The 26,002-nt window shown below is 42.3% G+C and overlaps 2 protein-coding genes across 8 annotated transcripts in view; both read left to right on the top strand.

Moving 5' to 3' along the window:
* Nucleotides 1-13,639, top strand: part of ZNF606 (zinc finger protein 606) — a 66,832-nt gene extending 53,193 nt beyond the window's left edge. For 2 of the 7 annotated variants that reach the window (XM_029240486.1, XM_029240478.1), the window contains one exon: nucleotides 1,777-4,537. In XM_029240486.1, coding sequence (XP_029096319.1) covers nucleotides 1,777-3,764 — 1,988 coding nt within the window. In that variant the 3' untranslated portion in view covers nucleotides 3,765-4,537. Of the gene's footprint in view, nucleotides 1-1,776; nucleotides 4,538-10,916 lie in introns of those variants that run through there. The other 5 variants (XM_029240522.1, XM_029240513.1, XM_029240504.1 and 2 more) reach the window with 5 other exon arrangements.
* A 2,776-nt stretch (nucleotides 13,640-16,415) lies between these two features.
* Nucleotides 16,416-26,002, top strand: CUNH19orf18 (chromosome unknown C19orf18 homolog). The gene is made up of 4 exons (XM_029236720.1): nucleotides 16,416-16,497; nucleotides 20,954-21,056; nucleotides 24,085-24,251; nucleotides 25,233-26,002. Exons 1-4 carry the CDS (start codon nucleotides 16,416-16,418, stop codon nucleotides 25,349-25,351), a joined length of 471 nt encoding a protein of 156 aa, XP_029092553.1. The 3' UTR covers nucleotides 25,352-26,002.

Here is a 26,002-nt window from a genome sequence, read left to right as displayed (position 1 = left end):
ATGTGAATTAAACTAGGGATCTTGAGATAGATTATCTTGGATTGTCTGGATGGGCCCATGTTATTGTGAGGTCATTCTAAGAGTGAGGCAGGAGTGTCAGAGACACAGAGATGTGACTGACAGAAGCAAAGGTTGGAATGATAAACTTTGAAGATGGAGGGGGGAGCTACAAGCCAAAGAATGCAGGCAGCTTTTAAAGCTGGAAAAGGCAAGGATGTGGATTTTCCCCTAGAGCTTCTGAAGGAAAGCTATCTTGATTTTAGCCCAGTGAAAGCCATTTAGAACTTCTGACTTTCAAACTGTGAGACAGTGAGTTTGTTATTTTAAGCCACAACATGTGTGGTGATTTGTTACAGCAGCAATAGGAAACTAATACAGACCCCTGTTGTTGGAGGACTGATACCTCAGCAGTGATGATAGGTAGCTTCCACATATTGAATTTGCCAGACATTTTGCTGGATTCACAATCTCATTTAATCTTCAGAAAAGTCACGTAAGGATAGGGGCAGAGCCAGTACTTAAATACAGATTATCAGACCATAACTCCTGTATCTGCTTCATTGCAGTGTGCTGTCTTTCCAGCCTATCTCTTTTGTCATTATTCTACACATGTTAGAAGAACTTTAGGAGTATCCTGAAACCATGTGATTTTTGCCATTCAGGAGGATGATTTTGTGTTATTGACTGAACTCTGTGAGATAGGAAATAATGTGATAGCTTGAAGCCTTTGTTGGTGATACTTTCTCTTAACCCCATCCCCTTCTTTTTTTGGCAGGTGTCAAAGTAGGGGAACAGTAAGGACATTATAACATAGAAATGAATTAGCACACTTTAATAATTTAAACATTAGTTTCTGAGGGGCTGGTTGTTCATCTGTCTTTTGTTAAGCCAGTTATTATTTTTTCACCTTAATAGTATTAAATGCATCTGGATCCTCCAGACAACCCCCAGGTTCAGTGATTCACTAGAAGGACTCCCTGGACTCAAAAGGCATTATATTCAGGGTAATGGTTTATTACAGTGCAAGGACACAAAGCAACATCAGCAGAGGGTAAAGGTGCATGGAGCGAGGTCTGGAGGAAACCAAATGCAAGCTTTCAGTAGTTCTTTCCCAGTGGAGTTGCAAAGAACACACTTAATTCCTTCAGCAATGAGTTGTGTGAAGTGTCATCTACTAGGGAAGCTTGCCCAAGCCTGTGAGTCCAGGGTGTTTATTGGGGGTTGGTCATTTAGACACACATGACTGACTGACTAATCATGGAAGCTCCAGAACCCCAGAAGGAAGCAGGTGTTCACCATAAATGACATTGTTTGTACAAACTATCTAGAGAAGTTGGTACAGTATACTTCAAGGGTTCAAGCATGCAGAACACTCTTATGAGTTAGAACATTCCAGGATCTCAGTCCTTAGGAGTTGGCCGAGGGCCAGTCATGAAACAGGCCTTCTTGGGAATGTGCAAAGTGTGACCAACTCAAGTGTGTAGAGTTAACTCTTTCCTGCACACACGTAATAACTGGTTCTCCTTTTCATGGGAAGATACTCCTAAATGGGTTTTATTCATATTCAGTGCACACTTTGTATTCTGGTTAACTACTTTTGTTCACTTTTTACTATTCTTCTCTTTCCTATTACGATCTTCCTCTGGGTTACAAGTCTATTTGGAAACAAGTTCATGCTTACCTTTTCAATAATATGGACAGTAAATCTTACCTTTTCCGCTCTACTCTTAGAAGTTCTTTCCCTATGCTCTCATGGATATTTTCTGTTTATTTCAGAATGGGTGAGAAATCTTGAAAGCAAAGCGTTGATCCCAACACAGAGCATTCTTGAGGAGGAACAGTCCCATAGCATGAAGTTGGAGAGATACATATGGGATGATCCTTGGTTCTCCAGGTTAGAAGTTTTGGGATGTAAAGACCAATTAGAAATGTATCACATGAACCAGAGTACAGCTATGAGGCAAATGGTCTTCATGCAAAAGCAAGTACTGTCTCAAAGAGGCGCTGAGTTCTGTGAACTTGGGGCAGGGTGTAGCCAGAGACTAAGCATTGTTCCATCTCAGAAAGTTTCTCAAATAGAACATTTCTATAAGCCTGATACAAATGCTGAAAGTTGGAGATGTAATTCAGCCATAATGTATGCAGATAAGATTACCTGTGAAAATAATGAGTATGACAAAGCCTTCTACCACTCCATGCAACCTGTTCACCCTGCAAGGGTGCAAACTGGAGATAATCTTTTCAAATGTACTGATGCTGTTAAATCTTTCAATCATATACTGCATTTTGGTGATCATATGGGAATGCATACAGGAGAAAAACTATATGAATATAAGGAATGCCATCAAATCTTTAACCAGAGCCCATCATTTAGTGAACATCCAGGACTTCATATTGGAGGAAACCAGTATGATTACAAAGAATATGAGAATATCTTTTACTTTTCATCCTTTATGGAACATCAAAAAATTGGTACTGTAGAGAAAGCATATAAATACAATGAATGGGAGAAAGTTTTTGGGTATGACTCATTCCTTACACAGCATACAAGCACTTACACTGCAGAGAAACCCTACGAATATAATGAATGTGGGACATCTTTTATCTGGAGCTCTTACCTTATCCAACATAAGAAAACTCATACTGGAGAGAAACCCTATGAATGTGATAAATGTGGAAAAGTTTTTAGGAATCATTCAGCCCTTACTAAACATGAACGGACTCACACTGGAATCAAACCCTATGAATGTAATAAATGTGGAAAAGCCTTCAGCTGGAATTCTCATCTTATTGTACACAAGAGAATTCATACAGGAGAGAAACCTTATGTATGTAATGAATGTGGGAAGTCTTTCAACTGGAACTCCCATCTTATTGGACATCAGAGAACTCATACTGGAGAGAAACCTTTTGAATGTACTGAATGTGGGAAATCTTTCAGCTGGAGCTCCCATCTTATTGCCCACATGAGAATGCATACTGGAGAGAAGCCCTTTAAATGTGATGAATGTGAAAAAGCTTTTAGGGATTACTCAGCCCTTAGTAAACATGAAAGAACTCACTCTGGAGCAAAACCATATAAATGTACTGAATGTGGAAAATCCTTCAGCTGGAGCTCCCACCTTATTGCCCATCAGAGAACTCACACAGGAGAGAAACCCTATAACTGTCAGGAATGTGGCAAAGCATTCAGAGAACGTTCAGCCCTCACTAAACATGAAATAATTCATTCTGGAATTAAGCCCTATGAATGTAATAAATGTGGAAAATCATGCAGCCAGATGGCTCACCTTGTTAGACATCAAAGGACTCATACTGGAGAGAAGCCCTATGAGTGCAATAAATGTGGAAAATCCTTCAGCCAGAGTTGCCACCTTGTTGCCCATCGGAGAATCCACACTGGTGAGAAACCCTACAAATGTAATCAATGTGAAAGATCCTTTAACTGTAGCTCTCATCTTATTGCACACAGGAGAACTCATACTGGAGAGAAACCGTATAGATGTAATGAATGTGGGAAAGCATTTAATGAGAGTTCTTCCCTTATTGTACATCTGAGAAACCATACTGGAGAAAAACCCTACAAATGTAATCATTGTGAGAAAGCTTTCTGTAAGAATTCTTCTCTTATTATTCATCAGAGAATGCATAGTGGAGAGAAACGCTTTATATGCACTGACTGTGGAAAAGCCTTTAGTGGTCACTCAGCCCTACTTCAACACCAGAGAAATCATAGTGAAGAGAAACTCTGTGAATTGAATTGATGAGAGATTTTTCTTTTATTGTACATTTGATAACACATTGAAAAAAAACCTATAAGTATAATCAAGCGGGGAAATTTTTAATACTTGTTCAGTAAGACTTCTCCCCTTATTAATCAGTAGAAATTATCTTCGTAGAAGAAACCTATGAATGAAAAGAATAGGCAAAAGCCTTCCACAGTTGTGTAACCTTTGTTTAACATCAAATAATTACAGTGAAGAGGACACCAGGAATCCTACTTGAGCAACGTGAACGTAGGGAATGAGACATCTTTTAGTAAGAGATCTCAACTATTTGTGGATCAGAGTGCATTGTTAAGGGAAAAACTTTATCCTAGGAAAAGTGTTTCAACTAGAAATCCGCTGTTTTGCATCAAGCTGGAACATTGGATGGAAGCTTTACAATAACATTTTGTCATCATTATGGAAACACAGATTGTGCTATTATAAGGGGAGGGTCTGGGTGCCCTTTGAGGAATAGAATATGGAATACTAAACCTGAATTTAAGGAAAAAAAAGTGTTGAATGGGATATCTACTGTTGATCGAGATTAACCTTAGAAAAGATTAGTAAATGAGATTACTAATGATGGAAAGGTATTGCCCATAAGTATGAGACTGATGTTGTTGGAACAAAAGGTGATACTTAATAACCCAGTGTGTCAGTGACCATGGTTTACTCATTACTGCATTGTTGGACAATTAGTTTGTAATCTGTTTTAGGCAGTCACTGTAAGTTATAATTATGGATACTGAGTCAATATACATAACAAAAAAGGAATAAAAAGGACACAAAATTGTATATACATATTTACTATAACATCTAAAAAGTGTATATGCATAACGACTGGAAAGACCCATGGATAAATTAACCCAGTTAAGGTTTTTTTTTAAGTTTTACAAACACATACAGCACTTATCACGTGCTAAACTTTGTTTTAAATACTTTCCAAATATTAACTTGTTCAGTCTCCTTAATTCTATGAGATAGGTACTATTATCCCAGTTTTACAAAGGGAGAAACTGAGGCAGAAATCATGAGAAACCTACTTAAGGACACACAGCTAGTTAGGAATAGAAAGATTGTTTGGCTCCAGAGATTGTTTTAACCACTGTGTTGCACTGCCTCTGCAGTGATTTTTTTTCCCCTAATGTTTTTTTTTTTTAATTTTGTCCAGTGTTCTTATAGTAGATATTTGATAATAAAAATCAAATTCCTAAACAATGAGAAGTAAAGTTACCTGGCTTTCTGCCCTGTGGGATTTCGGGTACCATGAGAGCAAAGCTCCCTTTGGAATATGAAGTCTGGATTGGACATTCAGAATCAGTGCATTTTCTGCGCCCTGGGTTCCCTAGAATTTCACCACCTATGACCCTGAAGATTACAGCAGAGCAGGGGCTGGAGGACTCACTGGAGGTTTGGGCAAGTCAGAGGAAATGCCCCTTGATAGGTTTAGAATGCCCTTCATGAGGCAGAGGGCAAGAGACACATCTGCACATGAGAGCACCGTTTCTCAAGGTCTCCGTAGAATTCAATGTTTATATTTTCTTTATCTTCTCCAGATGAAGAGATTACTTGATAGTAGGGAAGATTCAGAAGGAAAGGGAGCTAATCAGTCATAAAATGAGGAAGCTTCTCTGAGTGCTCAGAGTGGAAAGGGGGCAAGATGAATAGGAGGACTTGGGTGGCGTTTCTTCGGTTCACAAATATTTCCTGTATTTCCCTAAGGTAGGGCTATAATTAGGGGCCAGCAGTCCTTCCTGGATGGGTTTCAAGGGCATTGGTTAGAAATCCAGGGTACAGGAGGTTCATCTAGTTCTCGAGGGGTCCATGACTCTCCAGTGGTTGAGAAAAAGTGGCCTGCTGGTATGGTGGGACTCTGTGCTCACTGTCAGACTCCTGTAGCTGGCGCTTCCATAGGTATGTAACACTGACCCTACCTTAATGTATAGGGGTTGCCCAGTAAAGGTTGCAGGGGTAAATTAATTGGATTTCTTGTATGATTTGTGCAGAGATCCTTGGAGAGAATAGAGGCAGCACTATTAACCTCTGTAAGAGACAGCAGCCTAATGCATCAAGAGGTATACTGCCAATATATGGGTATTGTATTCTAATACCCAAAGTAATATACTTTGAACGCAGATTTTCTGATTTAGGGACTACAAAGGATTTTGTAAGTCATACACAAGTATTCCACAAGCATCCTGGCAAGTTCTGTAACTGTACCACCAAGCTTAGTATCTTTTAAAAAATATTTCTAAAAGGGCCTCCTGGACTTCTAAAGTGTCCTTCTAAAAGGGTCCCAGACTTCTGCTTCCTCCTAGAAGGATTCCCTACCTCCCTACCACCTATTACACAACCTTATATATACCCAGGGCTCCCAGGTCCCCTCTTACCTCCCTATTGTAACCCACATCTAGCTCAGTTCATTGCCCTTTTGATCCCCACGCTCCACTCTTCCCCAACTCTGAAACCTGCTGGGCCCAGTTGGAACTCTCCATTCAGCCATCTTCTGCTGTGACTGAAACTTGGGTCTCCCCTCTGCACAGTACCTTTTCTTACGATCCTTGCAGGGAGTGGCTGCTTTGTCTCCCACTCTTCTTCATTTGTTGCTTCTAGATTGTTTCCCCTCCCTTCTCTCTAAAACTGAGTTCTGACTCTTGGGACACCAAACTGTCATATCACTCCTGCTTCCCTCTGTTGCAGTCACCTTATGAATGGTTCACTCTTCCCATCCGTAAAGATTTCAGCTCTTGCTGTATTGCATCTAAAACCACCCCCATCGTAATACTTCCTGATTTTATTGTCCAGGTAGATGGTCTTCCTGCGTCCTGACCTCACAGTTCTTTGACCTGTCTGCTCACGGTTTTGTCACCCACCCTGCAACAGACAGTCACTCCCATTGTCATCCCTAGGACCATTCCATTACCAGTGACTGGAACCTCCCCACCATCGGTTTCAAGTGTCTTTTCGTAAGCTAGTTGGCTGTTTAGTACCAAGATTCCAACAATCCCTTCACTGAATCTTCCCTTATGCTTGTTCCCAGCAGAAGACTTTGCTTCCTGTTTCCCTGAGTGATAGAAGCCAGCAGAGGCCTTGCATGACATCTGTCCACCTTCTCTACCCACTTTCCATAATTTCCGTGCCTTCCCACTGGTGCCTGTATATGAACTGACTGGGTTGGCACCAGAGCCTGTCCCATGTCCGCTACTGCAAGACATCGCTCCAGCAAGTTTCCCTTATCTCTTGTATCCTCAGGTTTTCTATATATACTGGATTATCCCCATGGACATGTAAACATACTTAAAAAAAACAAAACAAAAAACCCTCTGGCTCCTGAATCATTCTCTGCTTTGTTTCAGAAAGCAAAATATCTCAAAAGTTGTCTGTTCTTGCAGTCTTCACTTCCCTTCCATTCTTTCTTTTTAAAAAAAAAAAATTATTATTTTTGGTTGCGTCGGGTCTTAGTTGGGGCACATGGGATCTTTTGTAGTGGCACATGGGCTTCTCTCTAGTTGTGGCACACAGGCTTAGTTGCCTGGCAACATGTGGAATCTTAGTTCCCCGGCCAGGGATTGAACCTGCGTCCCCTGCATCGGAAGGCGGATTCTTAACCACTGGACCACCAGGGAAGACTCCTTTCCATTCTTTCTTGGACCCACTCCAAAACCTGCCTTGCTGCCAGATGACCTCCACATTGCTAAATCCAGTGGTCAGTTCTGTTTTCTTCCTTGACGTTATCAGCAGCATCTTAGATTCTTAGATAATAGATCATTTCCTCCTTGAAACATGTTCACCTGGCTTTTGGGACTTGCCTCCCGCCTCTCTGGCCTTCATTTCAGGCCCCATTTGCTGTTCCTTCTCCACATCCTTTACCTCTTACTGTCAGACTGCCCACTTCCCATCTGCTCACAGTGCCTTGATCTCATCCAGTCTTGAAGCCCTGTAAACACAACTGGTATGCTGATGACTCTCCCTTTAAGGCCACAGTTTGATGAGTTTTGAAAAATGTCAACACCCTTGCAGCCACCACTACAACAAAAATAGAGAATATTTGCCCTTCTCCAAAAAGTTCCCTCATGTCTTTTCATAGTTAATCTCCACCCTACCCCAAGACCTGGGCAACCACATGTCTGCTTTGTCAGTACATATTAGAATTGTCTTTTAGGGTTTTATAAAGATAGAATCATACAGTATTCATATGCTATGTTTGTATCCAGATTCTTTTGCTCAGCATGTTTTGGAGGCTCATCCACGTTGTAGCATTTATCAGTAGTCTACTTTCTTTGCTGAGTAGCTTTCCATTATGCGGATGTGCCACAGGTAGTAGTCATCCTGTTCACCTGTAGATGGACATTGACTTGTTTCCAGTTCTGGGCTAGTGTAAATACAGCCACTATGGGCATTCTTCTTCAGGGCTTTTTTGTGTATGCAGGTTTTCATTTACCTTGGGTAAAGACCTAGGAGTGGAACAGCTGAGTTGTATGGTAAGTAAATGTTTAACTTCATAAGACACTTCTATGGGCCTTTTAATCTGATGTCTTTATTTTGTTTTACATTCTGGGAAATTTATCTCTTATTTTTTAATATTTCATTTTTGCCATTTAAAAAGTTTCTCTTTTTAGGACTCTATTTAGATGTCAGCGTATCTGTGTCTGTTGTTCATATCTGTTACCTGCTCTTTTATGTCCTCTAGTTCCTTCTCCTTTCTTCCTTTTGTCTGGACATTTCCTCAGCTTGCTAATTTGTTTCTCAGCTGTCCATTTTGCTGCTCATTTCCTCTATTGTGTCTTCATTTCAACCACTATTTTACATTTCTAATATTTCTACTTGGTTCTCTTTTATGTGTTCTTATTCTCATTTCCTATTGTTAGTATCATGCCATATCTCTTTAAATGTACTTAACTGACTAAGTTAAAATTTTGGTCCATCTGTTCTAATATACGTGCTTCTGGTGGAATCTGTAATCCAGTGTGGTGTTTTTCTTTTTGAAATAGTTATGCTCAGAAATTTGCTTACTGCCTGGCCAGTGAGCACATTTATTTCTCTTAGGGAAGCAGCTACTCGATCAGTTTTTATGCATACATGAGACAGGATCAGATCCTGGTCCCTGTAAACCCCACTGAATTCAGGGGTGGGAGGATGGATACTAGGATGGAGAGGTGAAGGCATCAGAAAGCAATCACTGACTTCTTACCTCACAAGATAACTGAAATGTGATTCACCAGCCCAGGGCTCTGTGGAGGCAGGGTGGAGAAACGTGCCTGATGTGATGTAGTCTCTGCCTGTCTCTCAGCTACTCCAAAGCCCTGCCTTGATTCCACTCCTCAGGAAGCCTGAACCAGAGGCTGTGTCACTGCACCTGTGGATGATGCCGGACCATCCAGTCAACGAATTCTCCTCACTTTCCACCTCACTGCCCTGTCTTTACTTGCTTCATCGCACACGTCAATACAGAACATCACCTGGTCTATTTTTTTCCTTCCTTACTGTCCACACCATCTCCCGAAACCACACACTAGGCTGTGATCTCCATGGGGGAGGGCACCTCGTTGGTCCTGGTTGTGCTGTGTCCCTAGTGTCCAGTACAGCACCTGTGGTTCTGTGAGTGCTTGGAACACACCAGCAGGTTGTTGCTTGTGCTTCCCAGCAGCCCGACCTCATCAGGTGGGGTGGCCATGAGTTCTCATCATCCTGGGTCTCCTGACCATGGAGAGGAGACTGGGGGTGACTGTGGAGTGGTGCCCACAGGGAGGAGGGCTTCGCAATCATAGACAGATGGTCAAGAACCCCTGTATGTGGGAGAAGGACTAGTCAGAAGGCTTGACCATAAAATGGGGGGTGGGGGTGGATATCAGAGACACCACAAATCAGACTCACCTTGTGGGTAGAGGAGAGAAGTGGCCAGGAATGTGGGCGGTGCTGCTCCCCAGCAACACAGAGTCTTCGAGTCACGAGGGTCAGGGCTCATCCCAGCCTTCCCTGCAGATGCTGTTCTGTCTGCACAGGCAACACCCTCCCTTGTGTCGTCACAGAGACAAAATCCCTCTGCAGATGGAGTGAGCAGCACTTATGGGCAACACGGTGCTCAAGGTGGGTCCTCGTGGTGGGAGGAACTGCTGAAGAGTCTAGACAAGTATTTATGCCCTGAGGATGGAGGGTCCCCAGTTGGAGAACTGGGGGCCCGAATCACAGGGAACCTGATCAGATTTTCCAGCAGAAAGTCACTAAGTTTGGCCTTGCTCCCCAAACTCCTGATCCTAAAAGTCACTTGGGGGCTTATTAAAAATATAGACCTCCTGGCCCCAACCCCGATCCGCTAGACCCAGTGCTCTGGAGATTCTTGTCATGCTGGGAGCAGACATCCAGTGGGACCTGATATGGAAGGAAGCCAGCTTGGATTGGGGTCATTATGGGTCCACCTTGGGCAGAACCCAAGCAAGGTGTGAGGGACTCTAACCCGGCCCCATGCAATGATGACACCATAGGAAAAGTTGGTAGCCCAGGCTTCATGTGGCCTAGAGGGGCAACCCCAAGATCCTCTTCAAAGGGTTCTGGGATAAAGGAGGGGTGAAACCTGGAGGTGAGGGGTGACAATGTTGAACCTTACCTCCAGGCTCCTGGAAAACAGTTGAATCCCTCCAACCTTTTGTGTTCCAGGAAACGGCTTACTGTGAAGGACAGATGGGACTCTTGACCCCTCTTTCACATAGGACAAGGCTAGAGCCAGACTCTCCAAATTTCCACTCACTCTCATAAATGATTAGACTGATCAATCAGAACAAAAGTCTGTTGAGTTGACTTCACCAAACTTTAGTTCAGCTTCTTCCCTCCCCAAAGACCCTTGAACTCTGACTTACTCCTAAGGTTAAATAAGTATTCGAATGCAGGAAAGTGGCCCCTCTCTAGAACCAGCTGACAGCAAGACATCTCCTGCTGCAGTCCGATATTCCACTCCCCACACCCGGTTCTTTCTAGCCTTGTTCACTCCTCCCTATGAAAGAAAGTTCCTTTCTGCGCAACCTTGGAGATGCTTGCAGATCTTACTGTCAAGAGTGTTCTCCCTACTGCAACAGTCCCCCTCTCCTTACTGGAATCGTCTTTCTGAATGTAGTCTCTCCTTACCTAAGCTTGATTTTGTTTTCTGTTTGGCAGAAGTTGGCTCCAGGCCCTGCTTCTGGGTCTGGTCAGAACCCACAACAGGAAGGATGACCTCCCACAAGGCCTTGGTGAGCTGCCCAGACACGCACGAAGGCTGGGTTTCTGTATGGGAACCACTGAGCAACTTTAACCAGGAAGGACAGAAAATGCTTTTGTTTTTAAAGAAGTCCTAGTGGCTGCTGTGTGGATAATGACCTGATGGAGGCAACCGTTACCAAGGAAGGCAAGCGCGGAGGCTACTGTGGTCGTTCCGGCAAGAGATGGAAACTTGGACCAACGTGGTGCTGCAGTGCGCAGAGAAGTGATGAAACGCTTCACCGTACAGATTCAAACCGCTCAGTGAACTTCAGAGCAAGATAAACACAAAGAAACCACATTATTAAAAAGTACTGAAGCCCAAGAGAAAAGGTCATGGTCATGGTGGAGAAGCTTGGATCGGATTTACCTTCTTTCCGGTAATAATTAAAAACTCCTAACCTTGAGCAAAAAGCTTGAGGCAACTGGAGAACAACCGTAGCAGGAAGAGACTATGGTGGAGCCCATCCTCAGTTACTTAGGAGACGCGGCTGGACTGCACAGCCTTCTGGGAGTTGTGGTCCGTAGGCCGGGCCCTGGCCTCCTCGGACCTGCGAGGCTCAGACTACAACTCCCAGAAGGCACCGTGGCGTGCCTCCGACCAATAAGAGCACTCAGGCTGCTGGGAGACAGCGGCCTGTGCAGGCTTCTGGGAGTTGTAGTCCATGGGCTGCACTTAAGATCACCCAAAGTCGGGCTTCCCTGGTGGCGCAGTGGTTGAGAGTAAGCCTGCTGATGTGGGGCACACGGGTTAGTGCCCCGGTCCGGGAGGATCCCACATGCCGCGGAGCGGCTGGGCCCGTGAGCCATGGCCGCTGAGCCTGCGCGTCCGGAGCCTGTGCTCTACAACGGGAGAGGCCACAGCGGTGGGAGGCCCGCGTACCGCAAAAAAACAAACAAAACAAAAAAAACCCCCAAAGATCACCCAAACTCAAAGGCTTTTCTCATTTTTTAAAAATAATAGCTTTGACAGGGAGGGACAAGACAGGGGTAGGTGATTAAGAGGTACAAACTACCATGTATAAAATAAATGAGTTACAAATATGTGTTGTACATCACAAGGGATATGCCAATATTTTACAACTTTAAATGGAGTATAATCCATAAAAATTTTGAATCACTGTGTTGTACACCTGAAACTAATATTGTGAATCAACTACACCTTATTTTAAAAAGAGCTTTGAAGCTTTGAAAAGAAATGAGTTGCCAAGCCATGAAAAGACATGGAGAAACATACTACTAAAGAATATATTAAGTAAGTATTAATAAGTGAAAGGAGCCAATTTGAAAAGGCTACATACTGTATGAGTCCAACATATGACATTCTGGAAAAGGGAAAACTATGGGGATAGTGAAAATATCAGTGGTTGCCAGAGGGTTGGGGGAGGAGAGAGGGATGAATAGGTGGAGCATAGTGGGTTTTTACAGCAGGGCAACTGTGCTGTATGACATTTTATAAGATTGGATACATGTCATGATACCTTTGTCAGAACCCGTAGAATGTGTAATGCCGGGAGTCAACCTCAACATAAACTAGGGACTTTGATTATGATGTGACAATGTAGGTTCATCAGCTGTAACAAATGTACCTCTCTGGTGTGGGATGTCAATCATGGAGAAGGCTGTGTGTGTGTGTGTGTGTGTGTGTGTGTGTATGAGGGGGCAGGGGGTACGTGGGAACTCTTGTGAACATAAAGCTACTCTAAAAAAGAAAGTCTTCTGAAAAAGCAATAGCTTTCTTGAGGTATTCACATACCGTAACATTAACCTTTTTAAAGTGGTTTTTAGTATATTCACAATATTGTTCATTCATCACAATTATCTAAGTCCAGAACACTTCATCACTCCAAAAGGAAACCCCATTAGCAATTACTCTACTCCCTATTCATTCCTCCCCCCAGCCCTTGGCAACCAGTAATCTACATTCTGTCTGTATGGATTTTCCTATTTTGGACCTTTCATATAGATGGAATGATATAATGTGGCCTTTTGTTTCTGGATCCTTTCACTTAGCATAATGTTTTCATAGTTAATCAGTGTTGTAGCATAAATCAGTACTTTCCCCCTTTTCTTGGATGAATAATATTCCATCATGTGGATATACACTTTTTGTTTATCCATTCATCAGTTGATGGACATTTGGGTTTATAATAACTTTTTGGTTATTATAAATAACGTTATGAACACTGTTTTATGTTCTTTTAGGTGATGGTCAGTCAGGTGCAGCCATAAGAGGAGACACAGGAGAGTAGCAGGAAGAAACAAAATTTATTATACTCACAGGTCCTAGAAAGATGGAGTTACGGCATGCCACGAAGGTCCACACATGCTGCAAGCCAGGGAGCGGGCTCAACCAAGCAGGTGGGGAGCAGAGAGTGAAGACTAGCCCACAGGCAAGTGCTTTTATTAGGGGTGTGGGTAGAATACACAGGGATAGGCATGAGGTATGTCATTGGTGCTTTTGAATGTTACTAGGTCATGTTCAGGGGAGAGCAAAGAGGAAGCCCCTCGTAGCAGGGACCAGCTTATCACTTGATAAGCCTGGTCACCTGGGAGGGGTGCTCACAGCCTGTTTGCAGGTATGTTGAGGCACCAGGAAAATACAAAATTTAAAATTTTACAATACAATGAAATAGGTGAAAGGGGTAAAAAGGTACAAACATCCATTTGTAAAATAAGTCATGGGGATGTAATGTACAGCGTCACAACTGTAGTTACTAATGCTGTATTGCATATCTGAAAGTTATTAAGAAAGTCAATGTTTTTATTTGTCTTTATTTTTTATTGAAATATAGATAATTTACAATGTTGCATTAATTACTGCTGTACAGCAAGGTGACTCAGTTATACATATATATACATTCGTTTTTTATATATTCTTTTCCATTAAGATTTATCACAGGATATTGAATAGAGTTCCCTGTGCTATACAGTAGGACCTTGTTGTTTATCCAGTCTCTGTATAAAAGCTTACATCTGCTAGCACCAACCTCCCATTTCATCCCTCCCCCGACCCCCTCACCCTTGGCAACCACCAGTCTGTTAAGAGTAGATCTTTTTTAAAAAAAAAAATTTATTTACTTATTTATTTTTGGCTGTGTCGGGTCTTAGTTGCAGTGTGTGGGCTCTTCATTGTGGTGTGCGGGCTCTCTAGTTGTGATGCAAGGGCTTAGTTGCCCCTCGGCATGTGGGATTTAGTTCCCCAACCAGGGATCGAACCGGCGTCCCATGCATTACAAGACATTCTTAACCACTGGACCACCAGGGAAGTCCCAAGAGAGTAGATCTTAAAAGTCCTAATCACAAGAAAAATTTTGTAATTATATATGTTGTAATATGTATATGTGACAGATGTTAACTAGACTTATGATCATTTCACAATACATACAAATATCGAATCATTATGTTGCACACCTGAAACTAATATAATGTTAATGTCAGTTACACAATTGAAGTTACACTTCAATAAAAAAAACTACAATACAATCCACACTGTAGTGCTCCAACGTCATCAACAATATTATTTGGGGTGAATAACACTTGCCACCTGGGTTGTGGAGATGCTAAACTGACTGGGACGGCTGGACATGGCCACTGACGGCAAATTTTGGTAAAGGTGACAATGAGGAATAGTCCTATAAGGCGTATGACGAAGGTTGGGAACACAGTTTTGCAACCGGACACACTACTTTGGAAGAAAGCCGAGAGAACAGGTCAGGTACCTCTGGATTTAAGGGAATCTGTTGAAAGGTTTTGGTGACATTATGAAAGATCTTATCTCTTGGCCTAATCCTCATAGCTTGACCTTGTATTCTCTACACATCTGTCAGCATTATTAACTCACAGTGGTATTCTGATGCTTGTAGGATTCATCCAGCTGGGCTGGGTGCACAGACTGTAAGAACCAAGTCTAGGAAGAGCCAGGTGTTCACAGACCTATCGGAGAGGATTGGGCAAGGCAGTAGTGACCATTGGGAAGTTGATATCCCAGACCAGCCCCAAAGACAGCGGTGTCCATGGGGAGCTTGAGAGACCTAAATCCAGTCTAAAGGTCACAGTACCGAGAGGGAGCCCCAAACTAAGTTCAAAGAGACACAGCAGATGAACTCATCCAGACAGGCTTGATTGGGGGCGACTCTGAGACTGCGGGATTTAGAGAGAGAGCGTGGGGCACTTGTTCTTACCTGGCTCATCCCCGGGCATGGCAGGATGGGAGAAAGGCAGATTGGGCTGTTGTAAGAGCAGAGCAAGAAACTTCATGGTCCACAGTGGGCGTATATCTGGAGGCCTGCCTTGTCATCTCCTGACATTCAGGAAGGACAGCTGCCCTTTGGGGCACAGCACACGAGGAACCAGCTCCTAACCCCAGGGGACTTTACAAGCCTCAAAAGGTCTCTGGTCTGTTCACTTATTCTAATTGGTAGGAGGAATGAAAACCTGTTTTCTGTATTGTGGGAACTACCAGATGGGCAAAGGGCACGTCCAGGGGACAACCTTCTTCCATGCCATCTAGTTTTCTATCCCATTTCCACATTTTCAGATGATTCATTTAATCTCCTTTAAAGAAACTTCTGGAGATGACCACTTGGGTCTAGGTTTCTGAACAGCACCCCCAGAGGCTGGAGGAGTACTGAATTGCTTTATTGCAAATATTATACTCTCCCATTTTACAACCAGAACTAACGTTCAGTGCCCACACTCTTTTTGAGCTTTGCCTGGACTCCTTTATTGAGCCATCACTGTAACCCTGTGAAGTAGGTACTAGTTCCTGTCCTATTCTTCTGCTGAGGAAACTGAAGCTCAGAGGGGTAAGTAACTTGATCAAGCTCAAACATCTAGGAAGCCAGAGATGAGGGTTAGAATTCAGGCATTTGAACACAGAGCCCTGCTGTTTTCTCTGTTGGCTTCTTATGATGTGTCACATTGAATTATTATTATTTTTTAAATATTTATTTATTTAGCTGTGTCGGGTCTTAGTTGTGGCGTGCATGTGGGATCTAGCTCCACCACCAGGGATCGAACCTGGGCCCCCTGCACTGGAAGCACGGAGTCTTAGCCACTGGACTGCCAGGGAAGACCTCACATGGGATTATAGTTGATTTCTATCTGCCTCCTCACTAATCTGGACGTTCTCTGAGGGCAGGGACCTGTTCTTATTCACATCTGTACCCAAGAGCTTAGCATCCCTCCCAGCGCACTCACTCATTCTGTTAGGCTCACCACTGGCTGACCTGGTTCCGTGAAAGAATTCCATGTGGCAACATGAGCTGACTTCACACTGGTGGTTCCCAGTCAGAACGCAAACATTCTGTAGTGAGAAGAGCTCCTTAGTTCCTCAGAGAAATATAGGACAGATGCTAGCCTACAACTAAATACTTCCTTTCACCCATACGATAACAAACTAGCAGTTTTGGAACGATGGACAAGGTTCAAAGTTCTTTTGCCATTTTATTTTTGTTTTTAATGGAATTCCCACTTCATTTGTGCTTGCCTTATGCAGGTGAGTTCAAACCAGCTGGACAAACAACACGCTTAATGGGTAGCTTCAAGCATGATTTAACTTGTTTTAGAGGAAGTAAAAAGGAGTAATTATATTTCACAGCTGCAACTTTTCTTTTCCAGGTTATATGCAGTCACAAAGACCCACAAATGTCACCCAAAAGCCCACACTGTACGCTAAGGAATTTCAATTCTCTCACGTTCAAGGAGCTTTCTCAAAACACAGAGGTGAGTCATTGTTAGTATTCGTTCAGTGAAATGAGAATGTATTCTGGGGTCCTCTTAGGTGCTATATCAATGTGTCTCTTCTTTTTTTTTTTTTAAGATTAAAAAATTTTTTAATTTAGTTTTGGCTACATGGGTCTTCGGTGCAGTGCGTGGGCTTCTCATTGCAGTGGCTTCTCTTGCTGCAGAGCACGGGCTCTAGGCACGTGGGCTTCAGTAGTTGCAGCACGTGGGCTCAGTAGTTGTGGCTCATGGGCTCTAGAGTGCAGGCTCAGTGGTTGTGGTTTGCGGGCTCTAGAGTGCGGGCTCAGTAGCTATAGCGCACGGGCTTAGTTGCTCCACGGTATGTGGGATCTTCCAGGACCAGGGCTTGAACCTGTGTTCCCTGCATTGGCAGGCGGGTTCTTAACCACTGCACCATCAGGGAAGCCCAATGTGTCTCTTCTTGTATATTTGTTAGTAGCATGGTCCATAAAATAATAAAACTAGATAAGCATTGCTTGGAAATTATATCCTATACTCTTCACTCTCCGTAAGCTGGGTGACAGAAGGGCTGTGACTATTGGGCCCTCCCTGGCCCCGGCTCTCCGACCTGATGAGAGCACAGCCCTCTTCAGCTCTGTGCTAAGTTTCTCCAGGTCCTCAGCTTGGGAGGAGGTTTCCCAGCTTGTGTGACTGCAAAAGCAGACCAGGACCCAAATGCAATGTGTTCTTAATGGTCCAGATTCATCAAAGGAAACACTGGATGCAAGCAGAGCACCATGCTTTTGCAAATTAAGCCACGCATTTCTATCAATACTAGGCATTGGAATAAATTTATTGAGAACATTTACCATCTTAGCTATTTGGAAACTACGTTTTAGGCCCCCTCATCTAATACCAAGTTACATCTTAATTTTCCTAAGTGCATCTTAAACCTGTCTCTTCTTTCTGATCCCCTTCAACGTCCGTATAGCTCCAGCACGTACTACACCCACGCCATTCCCAGGGCGTACTGGTAAGTCAAGGCATCTGGGAGGGTGGGTGGGATCCATGGACGTTCACAAAGCTGCTGTGCTGTGTGGCTCCAGAGGGCACCCCGCACTGCTTGTCACTAAGCTGTACAGCCCCTTTGTGCAAATTAGAAAAAGGCGTCCCCCGCCGCATGGTTGGATTAGTAATGATGTTGCTTGGGGCAGATTAGAAAATAGCACAGAGGTCAAAGCATCAGGAAATACAGGACAAAAAAACCCCCCACAATTAATCCATCCCAAAGACGCTATTACCTTTCCTAAAGCCCAGCTATAATATTTCACTTCCCAGTTCACCACCCCCCACCCAGCACCAAAGCCCAGAAAAGGAGTTCGGGCCAAGGTGTCAGAAGGCCCACATTCTAGTCCTTACTTTGACACTAACTTGTCTTGTGAGATGGCAATAGAGGTTCACTGAGACCTCTGCCACGCCTGAGCTTTGGGTCCCAAGTGTAGCTTCTGATACAGAGAGAGAGACAGAATTGTCTAGTCAGGTCACTGGAAGACTCCCATTTTCTCCTGTAACCTTCAACTCTTGGTTATATGGAAAGATGTCTACCTCATAATAGGGAAAATACACATTGAAAATACACTAGAGTTCCAGTTTTCAGCTATCATGTTGAAAATAGGCAAAATATTTCACAACAAACTCTCCTGGCAAAGGAGTAGGGAAAGATAATCTCATATCTTGTTTGTAGGCTAGGAATGAGTACAACTTCTACAGAGCGCAATTGGCAATTCTTATAAAAAGAATGCATTCACTTTTTGACCCAGACTGTTGAAATATGCCTGGGATTTGTTTTAATCAGGTATGGTAAGACATGCAGACACGGAAATGATCGTCATGAAGGAAGACGTTTATACACACGGAATCCTAGAAACAGAAGGCATGGCACAGCATGTCAGGCCATGTGGGAAAGGACCAGAGTGGGTTAGGAGGCAGGAGGAGGAGAGGGGAGAGAATGACCCAGAGCTTCTATTGGGGGTTTTTAGGGTAGGAATGGGTGAGGTGGGGTAGGTACATGGAGTAAGCTTAGTGTTGCATAGTTTGAATAATTTTGGTGGGCTCTGGGCTATAGGAGTGGTTCTCAGGTGTCCAGTACCTGGCCCTGGGGTGATTCGGGGCAGAGGGAGTATTGGCCTGGTGTGTGAGGGTTTGATGGTTGGTTTGAATATCAAAGACACCACAGGGGAGTCGCTTGCTGTCTCTGGGAAGTAGCCAGCCCTGAGAGGTGGAGCCTTCCCAGGATGAAGGCCCCAAATTGTAGACCATCAAGGATATAGAAAATAAGAAAATAGAGTCAATATACCCCACAATTCCATTTCTGGGAATTTTATTTAAAATATGCTATTCCAGGGAATTCCCTGGCAGTCCAGTGGTTAGGACTTATTCACTGCCAGGGCCTGGGTTCAATCCCTGGTCACGGAATTAAGATCCCACAAGCCACGTGGCGTGGCAAAAAAAAAAGAAAGAAAGAAAGAAAGAAAGAAAGAAAGAAAGCTACTCCATTTCCTTAGTTCATTTACCCTCCCCTTTTTCTTGGTGACTTTCACGTCTATTTTTCTCATCCCACAAATACTCCCAACATATCTACCCCAGGCTTGCTCTTAGGGGATGACCTTGTTTCCTCCATCACTGACAAAACACAAGCACTTGACAGAGTGTCTGCATCCCCTGATCCAGCACAGTTGTACCTTCTCATTTTTCCTCCTGTCTAGGCCAAGGCTGACCCCTCACCTGTGCACCAGCTAACATCCCCTCAGGCCAACTGGGGACACCCCAGGCAATTCTCTCTCCCTTTCCAGGAACATCACAGTATTTAAAAGTATCATCCCCGTTCTTATATGAACATGATGTTGGTTTTCCCATATTAAAAAACAAAACTCGTCTCTTGATCCCTCAGCCCCCTCTGGGAGCTGCCCCCATTTCTCTTCCCTCCATGACAGCAAAACTCTTCAGGAAGTTTCCAAAACTTGCTCTCTCCAATTCCTTTCCCCCTGTTCTCTCTCAAACCTGTTTCACTCATGCACGTCGATAACATCTCCTTTGACTAGGTCTCCAATGACCTTCCCATTGCCAATTCCAGCAACCAATTTTCAGGAGTCATTGTATTGAAACCGACTGTAACCCATACCCCCCCACCCCTAATATTCATTAAGAAAATCTGAAAACACAGAAAAGTTGAGAGAATCATAGAATGAACATCTATGTAAGCCACACCTAAGGTCTACAGTTAAGCGTTTAATCTGCAAGCGTTTTTACAGTCCAGGTTCTTTTTGTCATGTCAGGCTGACTTCACATTGAGGTATGAATCTTAAAGTATTTCTCAGCTCAGTCGTTGAACCAGTGAAGGGACAGAAAGTGAGGGAAGGCCACGTTTGCAACAAGGAGTAGGCACTTCAATTTGTCAGATTTTTACAAGTGGGTTTTTTTTTTGTTTTTTTAAAAATATTTATTTATTTTATCTGTGCTGTGTCTTAGTTGCGGCACGTGGGATCTTAGTTGTGGCATGCAAACTCTTTAGCTGCAGCATTCGGGATCTATTTCCCTGACCAGGGATTGAACCTGGGCCCCCTGCATTGCGAGCGTGGAGTCTTACCTACTGGACCACCAGGGAAGTCCCTACAAGTGGTTGAGTAATGTACTTAGTCAGTTGCTCTTTTGTTCAGTTTGTACCAACAATAGCTCTGTTTATTTATTTTTATTTCAGATAATGGGAGAAGTGGTACACCTGAATCTACAAAAAGCATCCAAGGTTTTGTAGCACATTCAGTGGGCCTAAATACCAACCCCAATACAGGTTTGCGGAATTAGATTCTGAATTGTCCTACAATATTCCTTTTGTAACAGCACTACACAACCTAAGACCATCTGGGCAACACTTGAGTTGCAAAACTAAGGCCACTCTCCTTTCAGCTACATCAATGGTCGGTTCTGCTGTACTGAGTCAGGGATCCAGTCTCATAAGAGAGGACTTTGACCAAAGACAGGAAGCAGATGGAAAAAGGAATCAGAGATTGGGTGGGAATTCAAATTATATTTGTTCACACAGGCTGTACAATCTAACCTCTGTGGTTTTTTTTTTTTTAGTTAAGAATACTATTTTTAAGGTTATTTCTGATTTTGTCTCCCATTCTGCCAAAACAATATGATTAACAATTATATTAACTGATAGTCACACCTAACATGAGATTTTATGAGAACTCTTTTTCCATTTTTAGCACTGATTCCTCATAGACCTGCTATTGTTCAAGTAATTACAATTGTGTGTATAGCCTTCAGTATTGCCCTGATATGTGGGATCACTATTTCCTACATGATATAGTAAGTCTATGGTAAATAACTTTCACCATCCTTAAGTAAGAAATAACAAGTTAACTAGGTTATTTTGTGATAGTAATGATGATGATGGTGATAATTCTTATAATCCTTAAATTATTATGGTCATTATACATTTTCAGACACTGTTTTTCAGAATATGGGCTATATTCATGTTGGGTCATGATATAAATGAAAAAATTTAAAAGAAACTGGATAAAAATAATTTTTTAAGTAAAAATAGAAATTAATTTTTAAAAAAGCAAGCAAAGAAACAGGACAGAATACAATTTAGTAGAATAGAAAGTATTAAAGTAAATGTTGGGCTTCCCTGGTGGCTCACTGGTTAAGAATCCGCCTGCCAATGCAGGGGACACGGGTTCCAGCCCCGATCCGGGAAGATCCCACATGCCACAGAGCAACTAAACCCGTGCACCGCAACTACTGAGCCTGTGCTCTAGAGCCAATGAGCCACAACTACTGAGCCCATGCACCACAACTACTGAAGCCTGTGCACCTAGAGCCCGTGCTCTGCAACAAGAGAAGCCACCACAATGAGAAAGCCCACGCACCGCAACGAAGAGTAGCCCCCCCTCACCCCAACTAGAGAAAGCCCACGCAGCAACGAAGAGCCAAAGTAGTCAACAACAACAACAAAAAGTAAATGCTGATTTTCAACCTTTTCAGACTCAAGATTGTGAGGTAAATCTTATCTCTTACTGTGGATCATGATCAAAAATGTTTGAAAGCCACAGTCAGAGATGCTGTCATCCTCCCAAAATGTGGCTTTCTAGAGTGAACTTGATACTTTGCAAAGCAGAAAAGAGTGACCACTCTCTCTTTCATTAGAAACTTATTATCAATGCAATAGTAGGGGTAATAGTAGCATTTAGGGAAGACACTTCATCTTGTTCGCACAAATAAAGCTTGTGGTCAAGCTCAGGTTATGTGATCATTTTGAAACAAATCATTTTGAAGTGTCAGACGAAAGCGAGCCGCACCGTGACATCATGCTACTCTGATCAGGAACAACACGTTGATTCCTATCCTAGGATTTAGTTCCAGGACTCCATTACATCCCATCAAACAGCTTGAGGAAGTACTAAGTTATTTACTCTATCAGAATTAAGTGTGTACATGGGAAATGTATTGCCATGTATGGGATATTTTTTAAGGTAGCCATTTTAGGACCACTTGGAGTATGTCAAATGAAGGCAAGATTAAAGGTAAAATTGAAGAAATTTTGCTAAGGAGAGAGTGTCCCCAGTATGTTTGGTTCTGGGTTATCTATGACTCAATTTATGTAACTAGAATTTCAGTTTATTTCATTAGTCTAGACAAAGATGTTAACATATGAAGATTGCTAAAGTAACTCACTACAACGTATCCTCCTGGAATTTCAGTGTCCAATTAAATTACTGAGCTAATGTCAACATTTACAGCTTTTACATTTGTGTTACCCCCAGTGGCATTTTAGAACCTGAGGCAAAAGGAAAAATATGTGCCCCAAAGTACATGTTTTTACATAAGTCTTAGTGGTTAATTTTTTCCAGAAGTAGATTTTTGAAAATATATTGGTGAGTTTGATTTCACTTAAAACAGGAAAGTAAAGTTATAATAAATTTTGTTTCTGGTAAAGATAAAGTATTTAAACTTAAAATAATGCTGTGAGTTATGATACAGCACTTTTCAATTTTTAAAATATATTTCAACCACTTTAATGTTTTGGAAAAGAAGAACCGTAAAATAATACATAAAAACATGTATATAGGGACTCACATTTTCCCTTTTGACTCAGTCTCCCATATCGTTCATCACAGCACTAATGGATCCTGTCTTTAAAATTTTGATATTTTGTTTATCATGGATTTTTCCTATTCATTTCTTTTTCTCTTTTTTTTTGGCCATACCATAAGGTTTGCAGGATCTTAATTCCCCGACCAGGGATTGAACCTGGGCCCTAGGCAGTGGAAGCACTGAGTCCTAACCACTGGACCGCCAGGGAATCCCCTCATTTCAATTTTTTACAATATTAAGTCAAAATATTTATCCCCATTACTGAGTTTTTTGGCACCCCCTTAAACTGTGCACCTAAAGCGAGCACCTCACTCTCCTCACCCAAAATCTGGTCCTGTTCCAGCTTCCTGATTATCTGTAACAGTGTTTCCAATCAGGCCATTTCTTCCTGCTACAGAGCATGATTCTGGAATGTTCCCCCTACACCCCTTCCTCCATCACAGCCCCTTAGAACACAAATAAGCTAACCCTAAAATGGTTTGTTATTACATGAGTCAAACACAATTAGGAAGGTAAGTATGTTAGGAAAAAGTAGAACACTCTATTACCCATTTTCACTTCACACAGAAATATCTGTTCAATGATCCACTTCCAAGCTTGGGCCTAGGGTGGGGTGAGCGAGGCACTCACCTCAGGTGCAAAACTTAAGGGGGTTCAGTAGTCAAGAAACTCAGTAGTCAAGAAAAATAATAATTTATTGCAATATTTTTAAGTCTAAATTAATGCCCTCAAAAATCCATGATGAACAAAATATCAACATTTTAAATACATGATCAGTGATGATGTCGGGCTAAAGCATATTGGAGACTAAGCGAAAGGAAAAATCAGCGGTACCTATGCTACCTTTATTTAAAACGTTGACATTGTGTTCCTCATGGATTTGTTGGCATTAACTTTTCTTTTGTAAAATATTGCATTAAGATGTTATTGAACTTGATCATGGAGGTTTGTGCCCAGCCCGAGTGCCCCATTCCTGTCACCTGGCTCCAAATCACTCGCCCCTTTTCTGCGTGTCAGCCCCAATCTGAGTTCTATAACTCTATAGAACTATAGAATTCTATAATTCTAATTATATTTCTATAATTAATTATAGTTCTATAATTATTTGGGTTTAAGTCTATTTCTGCTTCCTCCCCCATGTACTAGTGACCCCTTTGCCGTCAGAAAGTCACAAGATTAAGACAGGATGATTTAGTGGGAAAATTGTGCTTTTAAATTTACCTATTTTGTCCTCCAGTCGACTGGTACAGGCTGAGGAAAAACAACAACTTGCGTCACTCTATAAAAATGTCAAGATACCATTATTAGGAGATGAAGAGGAGGGCTCTGAGGATGAGGGCCAGGATGAGTCCACGCACCTCCTTCCAGAGAGTGAGAAGGAACTGGAAAAGTTCATTCATTCAGGTAGGGGGTCAACCAGCTTATCTTGTCGGATCCAAAATCCAAGGGAAGCTGAGCTGACAATGATGGTTGGGTTTTCCATGGCAAAGCTAATGAATATGTACAGCCACACATGCAGGAATGAGCCATTCGCATCAAATTACACAGAGAGGCAAACAGCTGTGTGGTTGTTTGATTCCTTTTGCAAGGCAATTCCAAGGACTGAAAAGAGAGTTCAGGAAACAAGACTTTTCCTGGACTCAACATTTCCCTTAAACATACTTATCAATGTCGTGTTGTTGCCGAGTTTTGACCACAGACAGGCAGATGCCCTCCTGCGCTGTCTGCCTCAGTTTGATGTGGAAATGGGATGCAGGCCCACCAAACAGAGGTTACTACCCCCAGGTCAGAGACGCCCCAGTGAGAATTGCCCACTACCCCTGCAAATCCTTGTGAGGATAGAACAACATATATGCTCATAGAAACCTAATTTTGTAGAAGTTCTGAGATTCTTCAGTACTTGCTTAAAAAAAATTTCTAGAGCAAAACGATGTAGATTGCAGTGTCTGATTCAATACTGTTAAGCATGCACTGCATGGATCTCCTCTCTAACCACCCCAGAGATAGTCAGAGAGAGGCTGAGAGGCCAAGAGTAGAAGAGATAATTGATGCTTACTGAGGCAGACCGCACTTGTACTCTTAGAAAATATTTTTTAATGTCTTTTCATTGCATTGAATTATAACTTTTCTAAATGTTTAAAAATTGAAGTATAGTTTATTTACAATATTATACATGTTTAAAACTGGATATTTATAAAGCTTGAATACAGAAAGTGGGAAAATCATTTCGAAATGCAATTTTCACCATCCTTATCAGACAAATAACATTCATGAAAGCCTGAAAATTCCATTGTTTGTTCCTTTATTTTTCCATATATTTCCTCACTTCTTTTGTCTCTAATTCCTGATTTATTAGTATCTAAATAATGTTATGTCTACTTTTAGTCATTAGATCAAAAAGAAGAAAACATATGGAAAAGAAGAGATTGAACACAGAGCAAAAGTTGGTAAAGGAAGTGGAAATAAAGGATGCTATACATACTGCAAATCTGGAGCGTCTGTGAAAAGAAATGAAAGAGAGGCAGGACATGCTAGCCAGTGTGGAGGAAACAGTGACAGATGACAGAATGTGAACATGACTTGCTCCTGGAGAACCTTGTGCAAGAGCACTCTAAAGGAAGAACACCAGACGTAAAAACAGGAAATAAATTCATACGATATAGCAATCTTGCTTCCTAGTTCTTAGAGTTTATGAATAAATACAGCGTAATTGGAAAAGGAAAAAATCCAACTTCGTAAGTGTGAAAGAGAAATTGTCAGGATTTTCTTTTCTCACTCCTAACCAGTAGTTTCTTCGGGTAAGTCTCTCAGACCAGGTGAGGAAACCACTTTCATGAAACAAAGCTTCCCCAGTGACATTATCTGTTAATTCCAGTAGCTCGCTTCCATTTTACGTATAACAAGACTGAGAATGTCAAAATGAATATGACAGCAGACAGTAACCTTTGTTTTTAGGGATCTGGGACCTGGTGCAGGAAATAGGTCTGCAGGCAAAGAGCTATAAAGCATTGCCAGATGTACTGAGTGCTGTAAACTGGGAGTCACCGAGAGAGCTGTGGAAACACAAAAGGGGCAGGATTTAATCTGAGCGGTGCTATTGGTGTGGAAAACAGTCTGATGGTTCCTCGAAAAGGTAAACATAGAGTCACTACCTG

This window comes from Monodon monoceros, unplaced genomic scaffold (genome assembly GCF_005190385.1).
Source record: "Monodon monoceros isolate NGI ecotype Baffin Bay Population unplaced genomic scaffold, NGI_Narwhal_1 Super_Scaffold_10, whole genome shotgun sequence".
Lineage (NCBI taxonomy): Eukaryota > Metazoa > Chordata > Mammalia > Artiodactyla > Monodontidae > Monodon > Monodon monoceros.
This window is presented reverse-complemented; position numbering and strand designations above follow the sequence as displayed.